This window comes from Canis aureus, chromosome 6, assembly GCF_053574225.1.
Source record: "Canis aureus isolate CA01 chromosome 6, VMU_Caureus_v.1.0, whole genome shotgun sequence".
NCBI classification, from domain to species: Eukaryota; Metazoa; Chordata; class Mammalia; order Carnivora; family Canidae; genus Canis; species Canis aureus.
The window spans coordinates 25,349,390-25,367,375 of record NC_135616.1 but is presented as its reverse complement, the minus strand read 5'-3'; the positions used below and the strand labels follow the sequence as shown (position 1 = coordinate 25,367,375).

Sequence of the window (17,986 nt, the reverse complement as noted above, 5' to 3'; positions counted from 1 at the left end):
AAAATGAATGGAAAATAAGCATAAGGATTTATCTCTGGAATCTCAATTCTATTCATTGATCTATCTATTCTTATGCCCAGTACCATGCTATTATGTAAGATTTATAGTAAGTTTTTAAATAAAGAGATCTCCACATTTCTTCTTTTAAATGATTATTTTGGCTATGTTCAGTATCTTGCATATACATGTTGAATTTTAATTTGTTTATGTCTGCAAAAAAAAGCTAGCTAGAGCTTTTAAATAGGGATTATATTGATTTTGTAAATAAGTTTTTAGAATATTACTGTCTTAACAATATTAAGCCTCTGGTCTGAGAACATAGGATGTCTCTCCATTTATTTAGATCATTAAACATTTTTTTACAATGTTTTGTAGATTTCACATACAAGTCTTGTACTTTTTTTTGTTAACTTTATACCTAAATGTATACCTTGTAGTCTAGTTTGCTTGTTTGTTTGTTTATGTATTTATGAGAGACAGAAAATGCATGAGCAGGGTAAAAAGGGGCAGAGGAAGAGGGGGAGAGAGAGAGAGAGTCTTAAGCAGGCTCCATGCCCAGCATGAAGCCTGAAATGACCCTAAGATCATGACCTGAGACAAAATCAATAGACTCTTAACTGACTGAGCCACACAGGCAACCCCGTATGTGAATTTTTAGATGCCATTGTAAATCAAATTATTTTTCTAAATTCATCTTTGAATTTTTTATTGCTAATTAAAAGAAATACAATTGTTTTTTGTTATTGATTTTAAACCTTAATTTTGCTGAGCTCACTTAGAGTAATAGTTATTTGGTGGCTTTCATAGAATTTTCTACATACAAGGTTATGTCATAGAAAAAGAGAGGTTTTCTTCCTCCTTTTCAATCTAGATGCTCTTTTTTCCCTCTTTCTTCCTTTCTTCCTTACTTTCTTCTTTCTTTCTTCCTTTTTTCTTTTCTTTTCTTTCCTTTCTTTTTCTTTTTTCTTTTTCTTTCTCCGCCCCCCTTTTTTTTTGTCTGATTCCCCTGACTAGTACTTTCAGTAAAATGCTAAAAAGAAGTGTCTAGAGCAGACATTCTTGTTTTACTCCTGTCCTCAGGGGGAAGGCATTAAGTCTTTCATCATTAAGTAAGATATTAGTTGTGGGGCTTTTGTAGATGTACTTTATCATATTGAGAAAATTCCTTTCTATTTCTAATTCACTAAGGCCTTTTCTTAGGAAAGTATGTTAGCTTTTGTCAAATGCTTTTTCTGTAACTAGTGAGGTGATTATATGCTTTTTGCCTATTATTCTTTTTTTTAATTTTTTAAATTTTTATTTATTTATGATAGTCACAGAGAGAGAGAGAGAGAGAGAGGCAGAGACACAGGCAGAGGGAGAAGCAGGCTCCATGCACCGGGAGCCCGACGTGGGATTCGATCCCGGGTCTCCAGGATCACGCCCTGGGCCAAAGGCAGGCGCCAAACCGCTGCGCCACCCAAGGATCCCTTGCCTATTATTCTTTAATCTTGTGTATCACATTAATTAGTTTTCATATATTTAATCAACCTTGTATTCCTAGGATTATCCTATTTGGTTATGGTATGTAATAATTTATATATATGTAATAGTTTATATATATGTATACATATGTATATATATGTATATGTGCATATATATATATTATTAGATTTGGTTTGCCAAGATTTTGTTGGAGTTTTTTACATCTATATTCATAAATATATTGGTCCATAGTTTTCCTTTCTTGTAATACATTTGACTTTGGTATAAGGGTAAGTCTGGCTTTATAGAATGATTTGGGAAATGTCTCTCTGTCTCTCTCTCTTTTTTTGGGGGGGGGTGAAATTTAGTGATAAATTGGCCTTCCTTCTTGAATGTTTGGTCCAATGAAACCCATTAGGCCCAAGCTTTTCTTTGTAAGAATTTTTTTTTTAATTATTAATTTTGTCTCTTTCACTTGTGAAAGACCTATTCAAATTTTCTACTTTTTTGGGGTACCTGGGTGGCTCAATAGTTAAGCATCTGCCTTTAGCTCAGGGTGTGATCCTGGGATTCTGGGATTGAGTCCCACATCTAGCTCCCCACAGGGAGCCTGCTTCTCCTTCTGCCTATGCCTCTTTCTCTGTGTCTCTCATGAATAAATAAATAAAATCTTTAAAAATTTTTTTCACTTTTTTCAATTTTAATAATTTGTGTCTTTCTAGAAATTATTCATTTTATATAGTTACTTATCATACAATTGTTTATACTCTTTTTTATAATCCTTTTTTTTTTAAGATCAGGAGTGCTGTTCCTTCTTTCATTCTTTCTGGTTTTAGCAATTTATGTCTTCTCTCTTTTAATCTTGGTCAATACAGCTAAAGTTTTGTCTTTAAAATTTTTTCAAACTTGCACTTTGGTCTTGCTGATTTTGTCCATTGTTTTCTATTCTCTATTTAATTTATTTTTCCTCATTAAAAATATTTCCTTCCTTCTGCTTGGTTTACCCTTTTTCTAGTTCTATAAGGTAAAAAGATCTTATTTTTTAAAATACACGCAGTTATAAATTCCTTTGAAGAACTGTTTTCGGGATCTTGTGTTTTTGTTTCTATTTATCTCAACGTATATTTTAATTTTTCTTTTGACTTCTCTGACTCATTGGCTTTGAGAAGTGTGTTGTTTCATTTCTTCATCTTTGTAGATTTTCCTATTTTCCTTCAGTCATTGATTTGTAATTTAGTTCCATATTGATCAGAAAACATATAAAGCATATTTCAATCCCTTACATTTTATTGAGACTACTTTTATGCTGAGATATGGTCTATTATGGAGAATATTCTGTTTCTGTTGTGTGGGTTGTTCTATGTTTGTCTATTTTTTATACTGTTGTTCAGTCTTCTTTTCCTTGGTTACATTCTCCCTTATTATTCTATTTTTGAAAATAGAGCTTTGACGTCTCTAACTATTATTGTTAATTTCTCCGGTTACTTCTTTCAGTTTTTGCTAATTCAATGCATGTGCATGCATACCCTACTTGGAATTGACCTTTTTATTATTGTAAAATGTTCCTCTATGTTGTTAGTAACATTTGTTTTTGGTTTAAACTCTGTCCTCTAATTCTGATATAGCTATTCCAGCTCTTTTTGTTGTTGTTGTTCTTAATTGCATAATGTAGCTTTTCATCTTCATCCTATCTGCGTCTTTAAAAAATAAAAGATTTGATTGATTGATTTATGTATTTAGAGAGTGTGAGTGCGGAGAGGGGTGGAGAGAGAGAAAATCTTAAGCAGACTCTACCCATCTCACAACCCTGAGATCATGACCTGAGCCAAAACTAAGAGTCAGATGCTTAGCTGACTGAGCCACCCAGGCACTCTCTATCTGCATCTTTGAACTGAAATTGTGTCTCCTTTAGCTAACATATACTAGGATCTTATTTATAATTAATTCTTTTTGTTTAGATTCCTTAGTCCATTCATATTTAATGATATTGATGTAATTGGATTTATATTGGTGACTTTGCTTTATTACCTCTATGTCTCATGTCTCTTTTCCTTTATTTATCCTTTGTTGGCTCCTTTCTATATTAAGTACATATTTTCCCTTGTAAAATAGTAATTCCTTTAATGATTTTAGATAATATATTTTTTAATTGGGGGGTTACTTTAGGAATTACAATATACATTTTAACTTATCAGAATCTACTTTAGATATATACTGATTTAGTTATAATCCAATATAGAAACTTTACTCCTAAAGAGCTCAATTTTCTCACTTTTTAATTCTATGATTTATGCATGTAATATATAGATATATCAATAATCTCCCAATATTATAATGTCATAATTATTCATACACTGTTATGTATTTCAAAGAGTTAAGAGAAGGAAGTAGGAAAATCTATAGTTATAGAGCTTTTAATGTTAACCTTATTAACTTTTTTTATTCTCTTTCTTTCTACATATGGATTTGATTTATTATTGTTATTTCTTTATTCTAGACTCCAGTATAGCTCTGTTACTGACTCTTTTGTGCTTTAGTTGTCAAATATGTTACATTTATGTATGTTATTATACCAGTAATACAATTATTTACATATTATTTTAATCATTTGCCTTTTAAATCAAGCAGTTAACAAAGCATCAGTATTCAAGGTGAACATTTAGATAACCTTTAATCTTTCTTGTCCTCTAGTATTGTAATTACATATCTTGCTATGTTTAATTGCAACCGTAGATTATTTCAGCTCTACTATGGGTTAAAAGGCTTTTGTGGAATCCTTGTAAAATAACCAGCAGGTATATCTGTGTAGGATATGTCCAAGTGTATTCTTAGGGTAAATAATATTTTCTTTTTTTCACAAAAACTGTATGTTACTCAGCTTTTGTAATTACTACGAGTCTTTGGGAAGGTTGCATAACTTCTGAGTATTAGTGTTCTCATCTCAAGAGATGATTATGGAAATTTAAAGATAACATTTGAAAATTCTTTAAGGTGTTGGTTCACAAAAATGAGACACACACATTTGGAACTGTTAAATTAATCTTATTATCAGTGATAGTAAGAAGATATAAGTTGTGCTGTCTGTATTATTTCCCTTATGGCAATGTGCCTGTTATATATTTTGTCTTAATGATATGGACCTGGCTCCCCTCTTGCAACACATAGTTGACTATTTTTGGTAACTGAGGAAAGATTGTAGGTTAATAAAGAAAAAAATAAATAAAAATGACTCAATTATTACCTTTAAAAAAAGAATAGGTAATTATATTTGGCATGTTTCTATTTTTTATTATTTATTTTTTTTATGTTTACTTCCTTTACTGAAGCTCTTAGTATTTTTTTTTTAAGATTTTATTTATTTATTCATGAGAGACACAGAGAGAGAGATTGGCAGAGACACAGGAGGAGGGAGAAACAGGCTCCATGCAGGGAGCCTGATGTGGGACTCGATCCTGGGTCTCCAGGATTATACCCTGGGCTGAAGTCGGCGCTAAACTGCTGAGCCACCCGGGTTGCCCAGCTCTTAGTATTTACATCTGGATTTGAATTACTGCTTGATGTCACTTACCACTTACTTTTATTCTGGAAAATTTTTCTTTTACTATTTATTATGAGGCATGTCTACAGCATTGAATGGTTACTGGGGTTTCCTCAATAGTTGATGAGTTATTTATCTCTTGTTGTTTTTGAGATTTTATCTTTGGCATTTAACTATCATGTGTCTGTTTGTGAATGTCTTTCTTTTTATGATATTTGAAGTATGATTTTTAAAGGTTTTTAAAGGTTTTTTTTTTTTTTTGAGAGAGAAAGAGAAGAGAGAGAGAGAGGCATAAGCAGTGAGGAGTTAGGAGGGAGAAGGAGAAGCAGACTGCTGAGCAGGGAGCCTGATGCTGACAGATCTCAGAACCCTGAGATCATGACCTAAGCTGAAGGCAGACACTTAACCAGTTAAGCCACCTGGGTGCCCCATAGTATTTGAAGTATGCTAAGCTCCAAGCTCTTTGAATACATTTCTTCTATTTCCTAAAGGGCTTTATTACTCCTTGTTTTCTTCCCACAAATACTTTGTGGGAAGTACAATTCCCACAAATACTTTGTGGTCAATACAGTTTGACCTTGTTATAGGCCCAACCCCTGAAGGCTTTTTTGAGTTTTAATAAGAGTATGGATGTGAATTGAGCTTAGTCACAATTGCAAGTAAGCAGGGCCACATGACAGAAGGCTAACATTATTTCCCTTCCCCAAAATATATGATTTCAATCTTATCTTGATTAACACTGAATTTATGATTTCCTGAAAGAAAATGGACTATTAACCACTGATAATGAAACATTTCCAATATATGTTCCCAGAGCACAACTTGTATCTTTTGAACTCTAATTCATACTTCGTGTAGTTAAATACGGCCATCTAACAATTTTAAGTTCTGGAGCACATGATTAGTTAAGTGTCTAACTCTTGATTTCAGCTCAGGTCATGATCTCAGGATTATGAGATTGAGCCCCGCTTGGGCTCTATGCTGGGTGCAGAGCCTGCTTAAGATTCTCTCTCTGTGTCTCCCCCTTACCTTCACCTCCCCACCCCTCACCCCCCATTTGTGTGCACCTTTCTCTCTCTCTCTCAAAAAAAAAAAAAAAAAAAAAAGATTTCAAGTTCTAATCCCTGGAATTTGTAACTGTTACCTTGTTTGGAAAAAGAGTCTTTGTATAGATGTAATTAAATTAAAGATATTGAGTGAAGAGATTACCGTGGATTATCTGGTTAGGCTGTAACTGCTCTCAGATAAAATGAGTCATTATAAGAGAAACACACAGAGGAAAGCTACACCAAAGAGGAGAAGGCAGTGTGAAATGGCCTCAAGCTATGGAATGCTAACAATCACAGGAACTGGAAGAGGCCAAGAATGGATTCACCCCTAGAGCTTTCAGAGAGTGCAGCTCTGCCAACATCTTTGAATTTCGATTTCTGGCCTCTAGGACTAGGAGAGCATAAATTTCTCTTGTTTATAAGCATTGAATTCTCTGTTTTGTTTATTTAAGAATGTCTTTAACCCACTTTAATTTTGGAAAAGTAGTTTTTCTGGATATAGAATTCTGTTTTAGCAGTTTTTTTTTTTTTATGTTCAACACTTTATATTGTACTATTGCCTTCTGACCTCCAATGTTTCTTTTGAGAAGTCAGCTGACCTTGGTAACCTCAACACAGTAGACTTTGGTCTTGGCAATATTTGGTCTTTCTGGGATACTTGCTGAAGGAATGAATAGTCTGTGATTCCTACATCACTCATAGTTTATTAACTATACAAAATTACAATATTTCTGGTTACCCAGCAAACTGAGAGGAAACTACAAATTTTATGAGTGGGAGAAAAGAAGACAAAATTTTGTGTTGATTTGCTAGTAGACAGAGTTAGAATTTGGATTTCTAGCCTAAGAACAGTAGATGTTCTCTGAGGAGTGGGGGGTAGGCCGGGGTGATTGAGTGATAGGCATCTCAAATGGTGCTTCCCAAGAACTCTACACTAAACTAGATAGTTTTTCAGGCTAGTCACAGCCATGCTTCATGCAGTTTCTCTGTACTTTGGCTACATATTGGTCTTGCATTACAAGGCAATAAGGGGTTATCAATGAGATGCAGTACAGAAGAGATGCCTCAAAATGTTAAAGGAGAGAAGTGAGAAAGGTCTATAATCTAATAACAAATCACATGCATCATAGGTAATTGTGAAAGAGTGCTTCAGATTTAACAGAGATGAGATACTGTGCAGTTTGACCTTACATACAACCCATAATATTTGAATATATATATTTATTTTAATATATAGTTATTTGAATATATATGTAGTTATGAAATATATTGTTATTTGAATATATATGGAGTTATTTAAATATATATATGTGTTTGTATATATATACATATATATATGAATATGTTGCCTCAGACAGTGCTACTTCTTTTTTTTTTTTTAATAAAGATTTTATTTATTTATTTATTCATGAGAGAGACACAGAGAGAAGCAGAAACATAGGCAGAGGGAGAAGCAGGCTCCCTGCAGAGTCCAATGTGGGACTCAATCCCAGGACTCGAGGACCATGACCCAAGCCAAAGGCAGATACTCAACCATTGAGCCACCCAGGCACCTAACACTGCTACTTCTGAGACTTATTATAAATCAGACAAAAAACAAAACCAAACTAAGAAAAAGTACTATATAACTTATTTTGAGTTTTGTAGTGAGCTCAGTCTTCTGGGACTTCTGTTCAAAGAGGCTTTTGCTGTTTGACTCATTTCATAATGATTTTGCTCAGATTAATCATCCTCTTATGCTGTGTATCAACATTAATGACTATGTCATGTTACTTCAGGTTATGCCTTAGGGTCCAAATAAGAACATTGTGTGTACATGCACATGCGTGCATGTCTGTGTTAGCAAACCGGAAACCCTTTCATATAAGATTAAATTTCTTTATTTTTTTGGCCTAATTCCTAATTTCTTATCTTTTTCTTATAAATTTCTTATTTTCTGTCATCTCTTGGAGCTTTTGGCTCTTTGCTCCACTTCCCACCACCACCACTATGGCTTATACCATGTGTGTATTCCCATTCACATCAAATTCTATTTCTTTCAAGAAGCTACTTCAGCCAGAGGTGATATCTTTATTCTTTGAACTCCTGTAGTATGTTGCTATATTTTTATCATGATTGTCACAATGACAAGAGTTACCATTTGCCAAGTGTTCACTGTATGTCAACTGTTAGGTCACATCCTTTACCTATGTTATTGCATTTAATTCTTACAATTCTGGGAAGTAGACTCTACTATTTCTGTTTTCCAACTGAGAAAACTAAAATTTGAGAAGACTAGAATTTAGGGAAGTTTCAATGATTTGCACAAAACATACGATTTCTGAGTGGAGGATCCAAAGTTCACACCAAGATAATTTCTGTGATTCCTATTTTTAACCTTGAACAATTATTGTCCCCCAGTCCAATCTGACAGAATAGTAGATGCATTTTCTTTCTTAGATTATATGGTATTTAAGGATAGAGATTCCACATAATTTCTTTTCCTTTTCTAATAACAGCTACCAGTACCCAGAAATTCAATAAATATTGATTGGATGAATGAATATCTAGAATGAAATTGTTGTAATAAAAATTCCTAAGCTTTAAAATATATTTTGGAGTAATTTAATAAAGTTATACTGATGTCTACAAATAAGTCATGGTGGGTGGGTAAGCATGATCACTATGCCAAATATCTTTTTTCATGTTTCTTAAGGTTCTATATGTAAGTAATGTATGAAATGGTGCAGCATTCACTCACAATTTTTTAAAGTTTCCTATCTGGATGATTTGTTTCAATTTATCAAAAATGTTTTTGTTTAATTCACTCTGTGTGTTAACTTTATGTGTTAAATACACATTTCTTTATTAATTTTGTCTTTTTTGGGGGGGGTTTGTTTCCAGGATGGCGTAGGGGTAGATGAGAAGCTGTCTTTACGGCGGGTAGCTGTGGTTGAAGATTTCTTTGACATTATCTATTCGATGCATGTGGAAACAGGGCCAAATGGAGAACAAATTCGGAAACATGCTGGACAAAAGAGAACTTACAAAGCAGTAAGTTAAAAAAAAAAAAAAAGAGAAAGGCATGCATTTTGAAATTTGATATTATGTATGTTTGTTGAAATTGGGTTAAATATTTATAAATATTCTATCTCTAGTATAAGTTAGACCATATCATGGTCATGCCCAACATTTAAACTATTATTATTGCTGATTCTGTTTTGGTCATATATTCACTAAGTCTGTTGCATATAATTTAAATCTGCCTCTAGCACTCTCATTTTGTTTTGTTTAAATATACATAAAAGGTGGTAGTCACAGTCAAATGCCCAAAAATGGGGAGATGTATTTATGTTATATATTCAGTATATATTCAAATCATAATATATGAATTATGGACTGGATATATGAACTTTTGTACTACCACTATAATCTTAATATTCCTTCCCCTTCAAATCATATTAGTATGTTCAGGTATTTCCTATTTAATCTTAAGTTCACATGGATAAGGAAATTTGATGTACTTTTCCTGTGTCACCTTATATTAAATACATTTGTCCTGAAGTGTATGCATTTCTTAGTTTTCCAGAATAGAGAATTAAAATATATGTGTTGTTTTCATAGATCCAATGCCCTTGAACATTTTAGAGTGAAAATATACAATGTTGTTATTGTAAATTATGTGGAAAACAGATTTCATTAACTTTCAGATATTGAAAAATATATATATTCTCAAAATGGAGTTATATATTATCTCTAAAGTTTCTAATTATATTTACAGTTTGACCTAGACACTTTAATCTAGCTTTTATTTAATCAAACATTTTATGAAATCATCTTATAGATATTTCATCCTTTCTAGGAAAATTGAACAGTAAATTATTCTTTTCCAATATGAGCAAAGTATACATCAGACGTGTTTTATCAGCAAACAGAATAATATCCTTTTTTAGAATTCTTATTGAACTTTGCTTTTGGCTACCTTTTTATTGACTGTTTTCAGCTATATTGATATACAATATCAGTCTGGATCCATTTTTTTTTCAGATACAGAAAAATGTGTGAAATGCTCAAAGTTTCAAATACAGGTACATATGTTTGAAAATTAGCTACTGAGCATAAGAAATAGCTTCTTTTCCATAACTATTTTTTGCTATATTTCCAGGGTCATATTGAATCTTTGTAGTTGCATAATAACCCCTAATACATGTTGTATTTATCTCTCCTTCTCTATGGTTTTGTTTCTTGGCTGTTTCCAAATTGCATGGTTTGTGGGCAGGCACTATTGTAAGTTTCCTTACATAATTCTGCCACATAAACTTTCTTTTGACTTACATATCCTAGGAGACATTCTTATCATAACTAATGACAATGGCCTAGCTTCTTAAGATATTTTTATGTAGACTAATATTACTGAACATACTCACTTTGCTTGTCTCCTAAGCTAGGGTTGTATCTTTGGATATTAACAAGAAAAATATATACATTGATCTACTAATTTCACTAACTGTATACTCTTATGATAATGCATTTTCATGAAATAGCTGCCTGAACTTGATAGAAAGAACTTTATAAGGTAGGAATGCAGAAGTTCAGCTGTGAAATGAAAAGAAACAAATGAACAAAAAAGTGGCTTCATTGTCAGTAGTAGTGTGGCAGCCAAATCTATTTAGGTGCCAAAAGCAATTCAAAATGATTGAATCTTTGGAATACATTTACTAGAGACCTTTAATTAAAATGGAAACATGACACAGACCCAACTCTGTCACCCTATTTTCTTAGGTGAAATGTAGGGAATGTGATCCATTGCCATTATGCATGCCAGACACTTCCAAAAAAATTGGTAAACATGTTTCCAACATATCTCATTTTGCATTAACGTTGTGAAGACATTTTCTGCATTTTGGGGTGGGAATACCAACTTTGGACATATAAGCAGCCCTGAAACATCCTTCATTGCCTCTTGAGAACATCCTATTTAAAGATCCTTTCCCAAGTTTATTATTAATTTACACATCTAAAGTACTTTCACCTTTTTCTAATATCATTAAGATTCTTTTTGGCATAATCTTTTGCCTTCTGGTACCTCATAATTGAATCCTAATAAAGAAGATTTTCCATTTTATTGAGTAATAATATATCATAGAAAAAAAAAACTGCTGCAATGCCAGCAGAACTGTACATATCACTCTACAATAGATTAAGTCTAATGTTAGCATTTCATAGAGATGTTCAACTAAATGGAGCATAAGACCAAATGCAATTTGAAATGGAATGGTTTAGTGGTATCAGGGCCCTAGAATGCTGGGTCAGTGTTTAGTTCTCAACACTAATGCTAGAATTGGCTAGTCATTGGTAGAATTAGCTTTATACCTATTGCAATTATAATGGTTCCCATGAAGTTTAAGATTTTTTTCCTACTTCTAACATTAGTTATAGTGCATGCATGATTATATTTATTGACCTTTTTCTCCCTTTTCCTACATGGCCAAGAAACCATACTTATACAACTAATCATTAAAGTGTTTCATATTGTTTTAATATTATTGATAGACTTAGTGGTCATTTTATTTACTTTGCCTTTTTTTGCAAATCTTTCTATGTTTTCACTCTGCAGGAAATGGTGGTCCTTTAATATTGGATTAACTTTTGAATGCTCTTTGTTTTTACCTATCTGCAGTATGTCATTCCTTGAAATATCTAGGCATTATACAACTTAACTATTATTGCAATCTGATCTGACCATAGATAAAATTGGAGGGTATGTATTCTACTACTGATGAACTCTTTAAAAATCCACATAAAATGACACATTTTAGGAATATGTAAAGGCTATCATAATTGTTTTGTTCAGTCTTTGGGGAATTCTAGTGTCTTTTAGGTCTTTTATTTTTTTTATACAATTGCTCTTGTGTATATGTGAACTATTATTGCTGCACTGAATTTGTTTCCTTTGGTATATTTGAGTTTAGTCAACTTTTGATTATCTACATTAACTGAGTGGAGAGGTGTGAGCCATAGTTCATTCAAATATCACTTATATTTGAATATAAAATATCGATTTGTACCGAATATTGAATACAAGAGTACTTAGCAATTTGGATGGTAACTCCAAAATTGATGATGCAACATTATAAGAAATTATTGCAAAATGTTGTCTTCTGGTACTTCTCAAATTCTACCTGAACTCCACTTTTGGGAATGCGTCACTCTTCTCCAGTTGTCTTTTATCACCTATATTTTATCATAGGCTAAGCACAGCTGCCCTTTGAGTAACAGAAGTTAGGGTCTGATTAGAGGATTAAGTTTGAAGACTTTTTTCCTCTACATGTTTACATGTCTACATGTAAAATAAGAGTAATGGTGGAAATCCAGGAGCTAAGGGGAAAAGTCCGTGTTTTCAATAGAGAACAGTCTGCATATAAATGTGTATATGTACACACACACACACACACACACAACTTGTAGTGTGATACACTAAACCTACATGTACTATTCACATACATCGCTGCCAATAATTACATTCATTTAATTCAGAGTGGAGAACATATGCTAGAGCTAAAAGAAAATAGGCTAGAAGCCAGACAAGCTCAGTTTCAGATTTCAAATCTAGCACTTCCTATCTGTGTCAGTTTTGGCAAATTATTTACTTTTTTTCTCCTCCTGTTTAGAGGGAGATAATGATATGCATGGTGTGGTGAAATAAATGAGTTCATATACATAAAGCACTTGGAATATGGTAAACTTTGGAATATTATTATTTTTCCTTTATCTAATCACTACTCATGTTCTAAGTAGAAAGACATATATTAAGCAATTAACATAGCTCTGTCATTGCCCAGGTTGCAGTTATGGATATAATTTCCTCTGCCCACCCTGATGCCTCTTGTTGGGAGATAGGAATAGTAATAACTTTTCATGCATATTTTTTTTTATGTCAAACTCTAGATGTCACATCCCTGAAAGTCCATAGTGTAAGTTTTCTCTGAGGTTTCCCTGGGCAGAATGGAAGCATAAAAACAGGCCAGTTTCCATGTTTAGAAGATCTCTTACTTGATGAAGTTTATGAGAATTCTATTCATTTTCTTTGCTTTTTTCCAAAAAAATTAATTTTGCATAAATTAATTTCAGATAAACTTTTTGAAAAATTTAAAAACTAGCTCTCTTTAAAGAATGTGTTTTCAGTATGAATTGAACATCCCTTTCTAGGGATGTATTGTAGAAAAACAATATATCGTGTAGAGTGTCTGCATTCCTACTCTGAAAATTAAAAAGATACATCTTAAGATTAAGTGCTTAATCTTAAGGCTTAAGTTAGCATAATTTTTGTTCTCTTTTTATAAATACCTATTGGGTTAGTGTTTCCACTGCTAAATAGGATATTTAGTTTCTACTGATTTGTTATGTAAAAATTTCTAGAATTCTTGTCAATTTATAATGAGACTAATCCGCAAAATTTGAAGCCATTGTGGTGTGAAAAAAAGTACACTACGCTAAAATTCAAGAGTTCCAAATAAAGTTCTTTTTGGCTTAGGCTACAATTTACTTAGGTATGAAACGAGGGGGTTACATTTCAGTTTTCTTTAAACTCTGAAGGAATAACACTGGAAAAAAAAAAAACTGGAGGGGCACTTAGGCAGCTCAGTTGGTTGAGTATCTGATTCTTGATTTTGGCTCAGGTCATGCAATAAGGAGAACCAGCCCCTTATCAGGCTCTGTGCTCAGTGGGGAGTAGGTTCAGGATTCTCTAACCACCCCCCACCCACACTCATTTTCTTTCTTTCTAAAATAAATAAATAAAGTTTAAAAAAAAACCCACAACAACTCTGAAGGACTAACACCAATAGTAATAGTGTGTATGAGGCCATTACTGTGCTGGCGACACAATGGAGATACTAACCAAAGTGAGTAAATTAGCTGGCACCAGAAATGTGCAAACACAGGGAATGTATCCTGCTGTCTGTCATAAGGCAGATTCGTTGGTAAGCATAGCATAGAGATAGAACATTTTGGCTCCATTATTATCTAGAGAATTCTTCTATAAATAATCATCATGATGATGATAAGAACAATAATGTAAAGGATCTGTAGTCATTGTAGTTCATATTTCCAGGAATTTAAAAGAGCAATCAGAGAGCCCAGAAAATACCACCACGTGTCAGCAGATCTTCACTATTTTACTTTTTTGTAAAATTTTTGCAGTAATCTGAACCATTTTATGAATGAGCAGCTTCTTAGTTATAATGTGATTTTTTAAAAAGATTTTATTTATTTATTCATAGAGACAGAGAGAGAGAGAAAGAGAGGCAGAGACACAGGCAGAGGGAGAAGCAGGCTCCATGCAGAGAGCCCGACGTGGGACTCAATCCAGGGTCTCCAGGATCATTCCCTGGGCTGCAGGCGGCGCTAAACCACTGTGCCACCGGGGCTGCCCTATAATGTGATTTTTAAGCTGCAGCACAACACATGCAGCTGTACTTCAGTTGCATGTATTCTTGTCTGGAACCTGATGATTGCTATATATCTCATTTGTTTATGTTTTTTTTCTCCTGCATCTTTGTTGAAACATAAATGATCATGTGAACATCAGTGTTGCCTGTCTTATGGTCCTATAGTCTGAGACAATGTTTAATAGGATTTGGTAAATCTCACTGTTGAAACATATCTATCTATGTAGTTCTGCGATTAGTGCCAGGGAGGCTTTGCTTTCCAGATCTATTTCTCTTCCCTATCACAGTGCCTCAAATTTTACAGTTAGGATATAATTTACTTGGGTTAAACTATTGACCCCTATATCTTTATATGGAGTTCAAATATCCTCAGACAAGAAAAGTTGGAGAATAAATAAGGCTGCTAGCAGTCATGGACATTTTGTATGATCATTTTATAAACTTGCTTCTGTCTCCCATATCTAGCTGGGTTTAACTCAACCATAAAGAAGCATACAGAAAAGCAATGTGGAATGCTCTAAATAAACATTCCTACATCTGACACCCCAGGTAGTATAGGAGCTGCCTGATTTTTGTGTGAATCTCAGTGTGGCATTACATATTATAGCTTTAGAAACATGTATGATATTTAGAAGTTGAGAACTCATGCTGTCAAGAGAAGGATAAAAAGCCTTTACAAACTTTATTTGAAAATATTTTCCAAAAAGAAGGTGCCATTTCTTTTAGTGAAAAGTTTTTTAAAAGATGAGAGTGCTGTTTAAAAATAGGGGAGCACCTGTTGTATGAACACTGGATGTTGTATGTAAGTGGTATCTCTAAATTCTACACCTAAAACTTATATTACACTATGTGTTAACTAACTGGGATTTAAATAAAAATTTTGGGAAAGAAATAAGTGATAAAAATAGATGGGCAGTATTAGATTTAAAACTATGAAATTTAAATATGATTTCCTAGTAAAAGTACTATTCAATTATGATTTACTAATAGAATATAAAAACGTGTGCTTCTGTCCCTTCTCACTTCCTTTTATTATTTTGAATTCTTCCCTTACCTGCCAACAGATCCAAGCACATGGATAGGGTGTTACTGAAGACAGGTGTGGAGGAAAATATTCTATGGGACTTAGAAATTAACATTATGTGTATAATCCATCTTCTTTGACTTAATGCAAAGAAATAGAAAAATGAATTAATATAACAAATAAATATAGGTTCCTGCCTTTTTTATGTAACTGACATTTTTTATTTTGTTATTACAAACTACAGTGTCTTAAATAAACAACTGTTCTGGATTTCAAATAGAGATAGAAAGAAACTTCAAAATTATTCCAAATTCAAATATTTTTGTGGGTACTCTTTAATGTTGAATTCAGTGATAATGTTATACAATAATACAGTGATTTAGAAGTGTTTTTAAATTAGTTTATCCTTGAGAGATTATGAGTACAAAATGTTACTCAATTATAGATATTTTATGCTATTTTTGTGAGGTTCCTTTTATTTGTTTTTGTATTTTATGACTAGAGTAGATGTTTAAAAGATCACACAGTTCCTAATGATGGGGGGAAACCATGAGAAACCATGTATGTTTCTCATACCATGGTGTAAGTACATTTAGCAGAAGGCGAGTCTCAGTGGAGGTACTGGATAAGTACTTGTTGAAGTCCTTGCCTTTTAAATACCAACTAAATAGTATTAAGATGTTACTATAACTAGAAATAATGAAATAAGATTAGTAGTGTATCCCATGGCCATAAAGATGGGCACTGTACAGTCCATGTTTACACTAAACACAGCTCCAGATTTATGCAACTTTGGAGGTTCTCAATAAGGTAAAAAAGTCATTTAGCACAAGAGTTTCTCATTTGCTTTTCAGGACAGACTTTGATGCTCCATTAAATAATGCTTCTGTCTTTGAGACAGGTTGTAAACACTTTACTTACTTTTCCATACAGTAGCTTATTTTTATCAGACACACACTTATACCCACATATTCTACCCTTATACACATATATAGGTTTTACAGAGGTGATTTCTAAATATTGAAAACAGCCATTGAATTGAACATGGTACATATCATATTAGATCCACTTTTATGTTAGAGCAGCCCCATTGTTTCTGATAACTAAAAATAATATTCAGCCTAATAAGTTAGATGTGGAGAACACCTCAGAAGGAAAAAAAAATCAATGGCATGGCAATTAGAGTTATTAAACAACCATTCTGAAGCAGAATACTAGTGTATCGCCATTCATCAAAATTGATTTATTTCTTATATAGGTATAGTTAGAATTATCACAGGTAGGCAGATTAATAGTGCAAATCTATTTTACTCAGAAGCTGTCTTTTTGGTAGTGGAGATCATCAAAAGACGTAAGAGCTCCCTGAAACCATTTAATCATCAACTAATGTCACAAACTGTGTCATTAATAATTTTTGTATTAAATGATAATGTCCCAGTGAATAGATATATTCCTTGAAAGGGAATTAACCTTTTGAAGAAACCATTAACCCTTTATGTCCAGCCTAGGAAATTGCTACTTCAGTGCACCCTTGTGGTGAAAGTGAGCCAGTGCAGCATTACAACTACTCAGGATGATTCCTGCTTCCCAGTGGGTGATTCTCTGTCAGATCCAGAGGTCTAGGTATTCCTGGGTACAGTCATAGTATAATAAATAAAATCTCCTGAATTTCTTCAATCATATGCATATGTGCACCTATATAGATATTTAATTGGGATAAAATATAACAAGAAGAAGGTATAGGATGTGAATGACTAGCATGAGGTAGTAGAAAATGGTGCTGGTTTTGAGGTCAGTCAGACTTGATTTAAATCATGGATTAGGTGACTTCTATATGTGTGAGTTGAGCATGTATTATTTGAAGGATTTTTTGAGGTCCAGAAATAATATAGTTCAAGGTTTTAATGTAATTGCTTCAAACATTGTTATACTGAAGTGAATGGAAACTTGTTTTTTAAAAAATGTGGAGTTATTTGGGGTGGCAAATGTTAGAAACAGCTTCCTATTAACTAGATTTTGAAAGATCTATTTATTTCTTTGTATCATCTGTGCTCTTCCTTGGCTCTTTCCAGGTCTTCATTCTTGAATTTCCCAGAATTGAGCTTATTATTCACTAGCTTTATCAACAGCAGTTTAATTTCATGATAGGTAAAACAAAACCAGCCTATTTCTTATCTGTTTATCCATTCTATTTCTCTCCCTTTCCACCCCTTCTTTTTCCGGGAATGTCCTCTCCCAGTCAGCATACAGCACAGCCATGTTTGAGCATGGCTCTGCTCCTTAGCCACTGTAATGGTAAAGGAGATGAATCCCAAAAGAAATGGACCTAGCCACTGCTTCTAAGAATTTGGAATTTTCACCAAGAAATTTCTATCTTGGAACCTTTTCTCTTTAGTAGAGAACATGTAGGGACATCTGGGTTGGTCAGTGGTTGAGCATCTTCATTCAGCTTAGGTTGTGATCCTGGGGTCCTGGGATCGAG

General features: G+C 33.2%; 1 protein-coding gene across 13 annotated transcripts in view; it reads left to right on the top strand.

The window, feature by feature from the left end:
* NOL4 (nucleolar protein 4) overlaps positions 1 to 17,986 on the top strand; it is a 524,626-nt gene that overhangs the window by 222,543 nt on the left and 284,097 nt on the right. For 11 of the 13 annotated variants that reach the window (XM_077900412.1, XM_077900413.1, XM_077900408.1 and 8 more), the window contains one exon: positions 8,935 to 9,084. In XM_077900412.1, the coding sequence (XP_077756538.1) occupies positions 9,013 to 9,084 (72 nt within the window). In that variant the 5' untranslated portion in view covers positions 8,935 to 9,012. Of the gene's footprint in view, positions 1 to 8,934; positions 9,085 to 10,055; positions 10,119 to 17,986 lie in introns of those variants that run through there. The other 2 variants (XM_077900425.1, XM_077900418.1) reach the window with 2 other exon arrangements.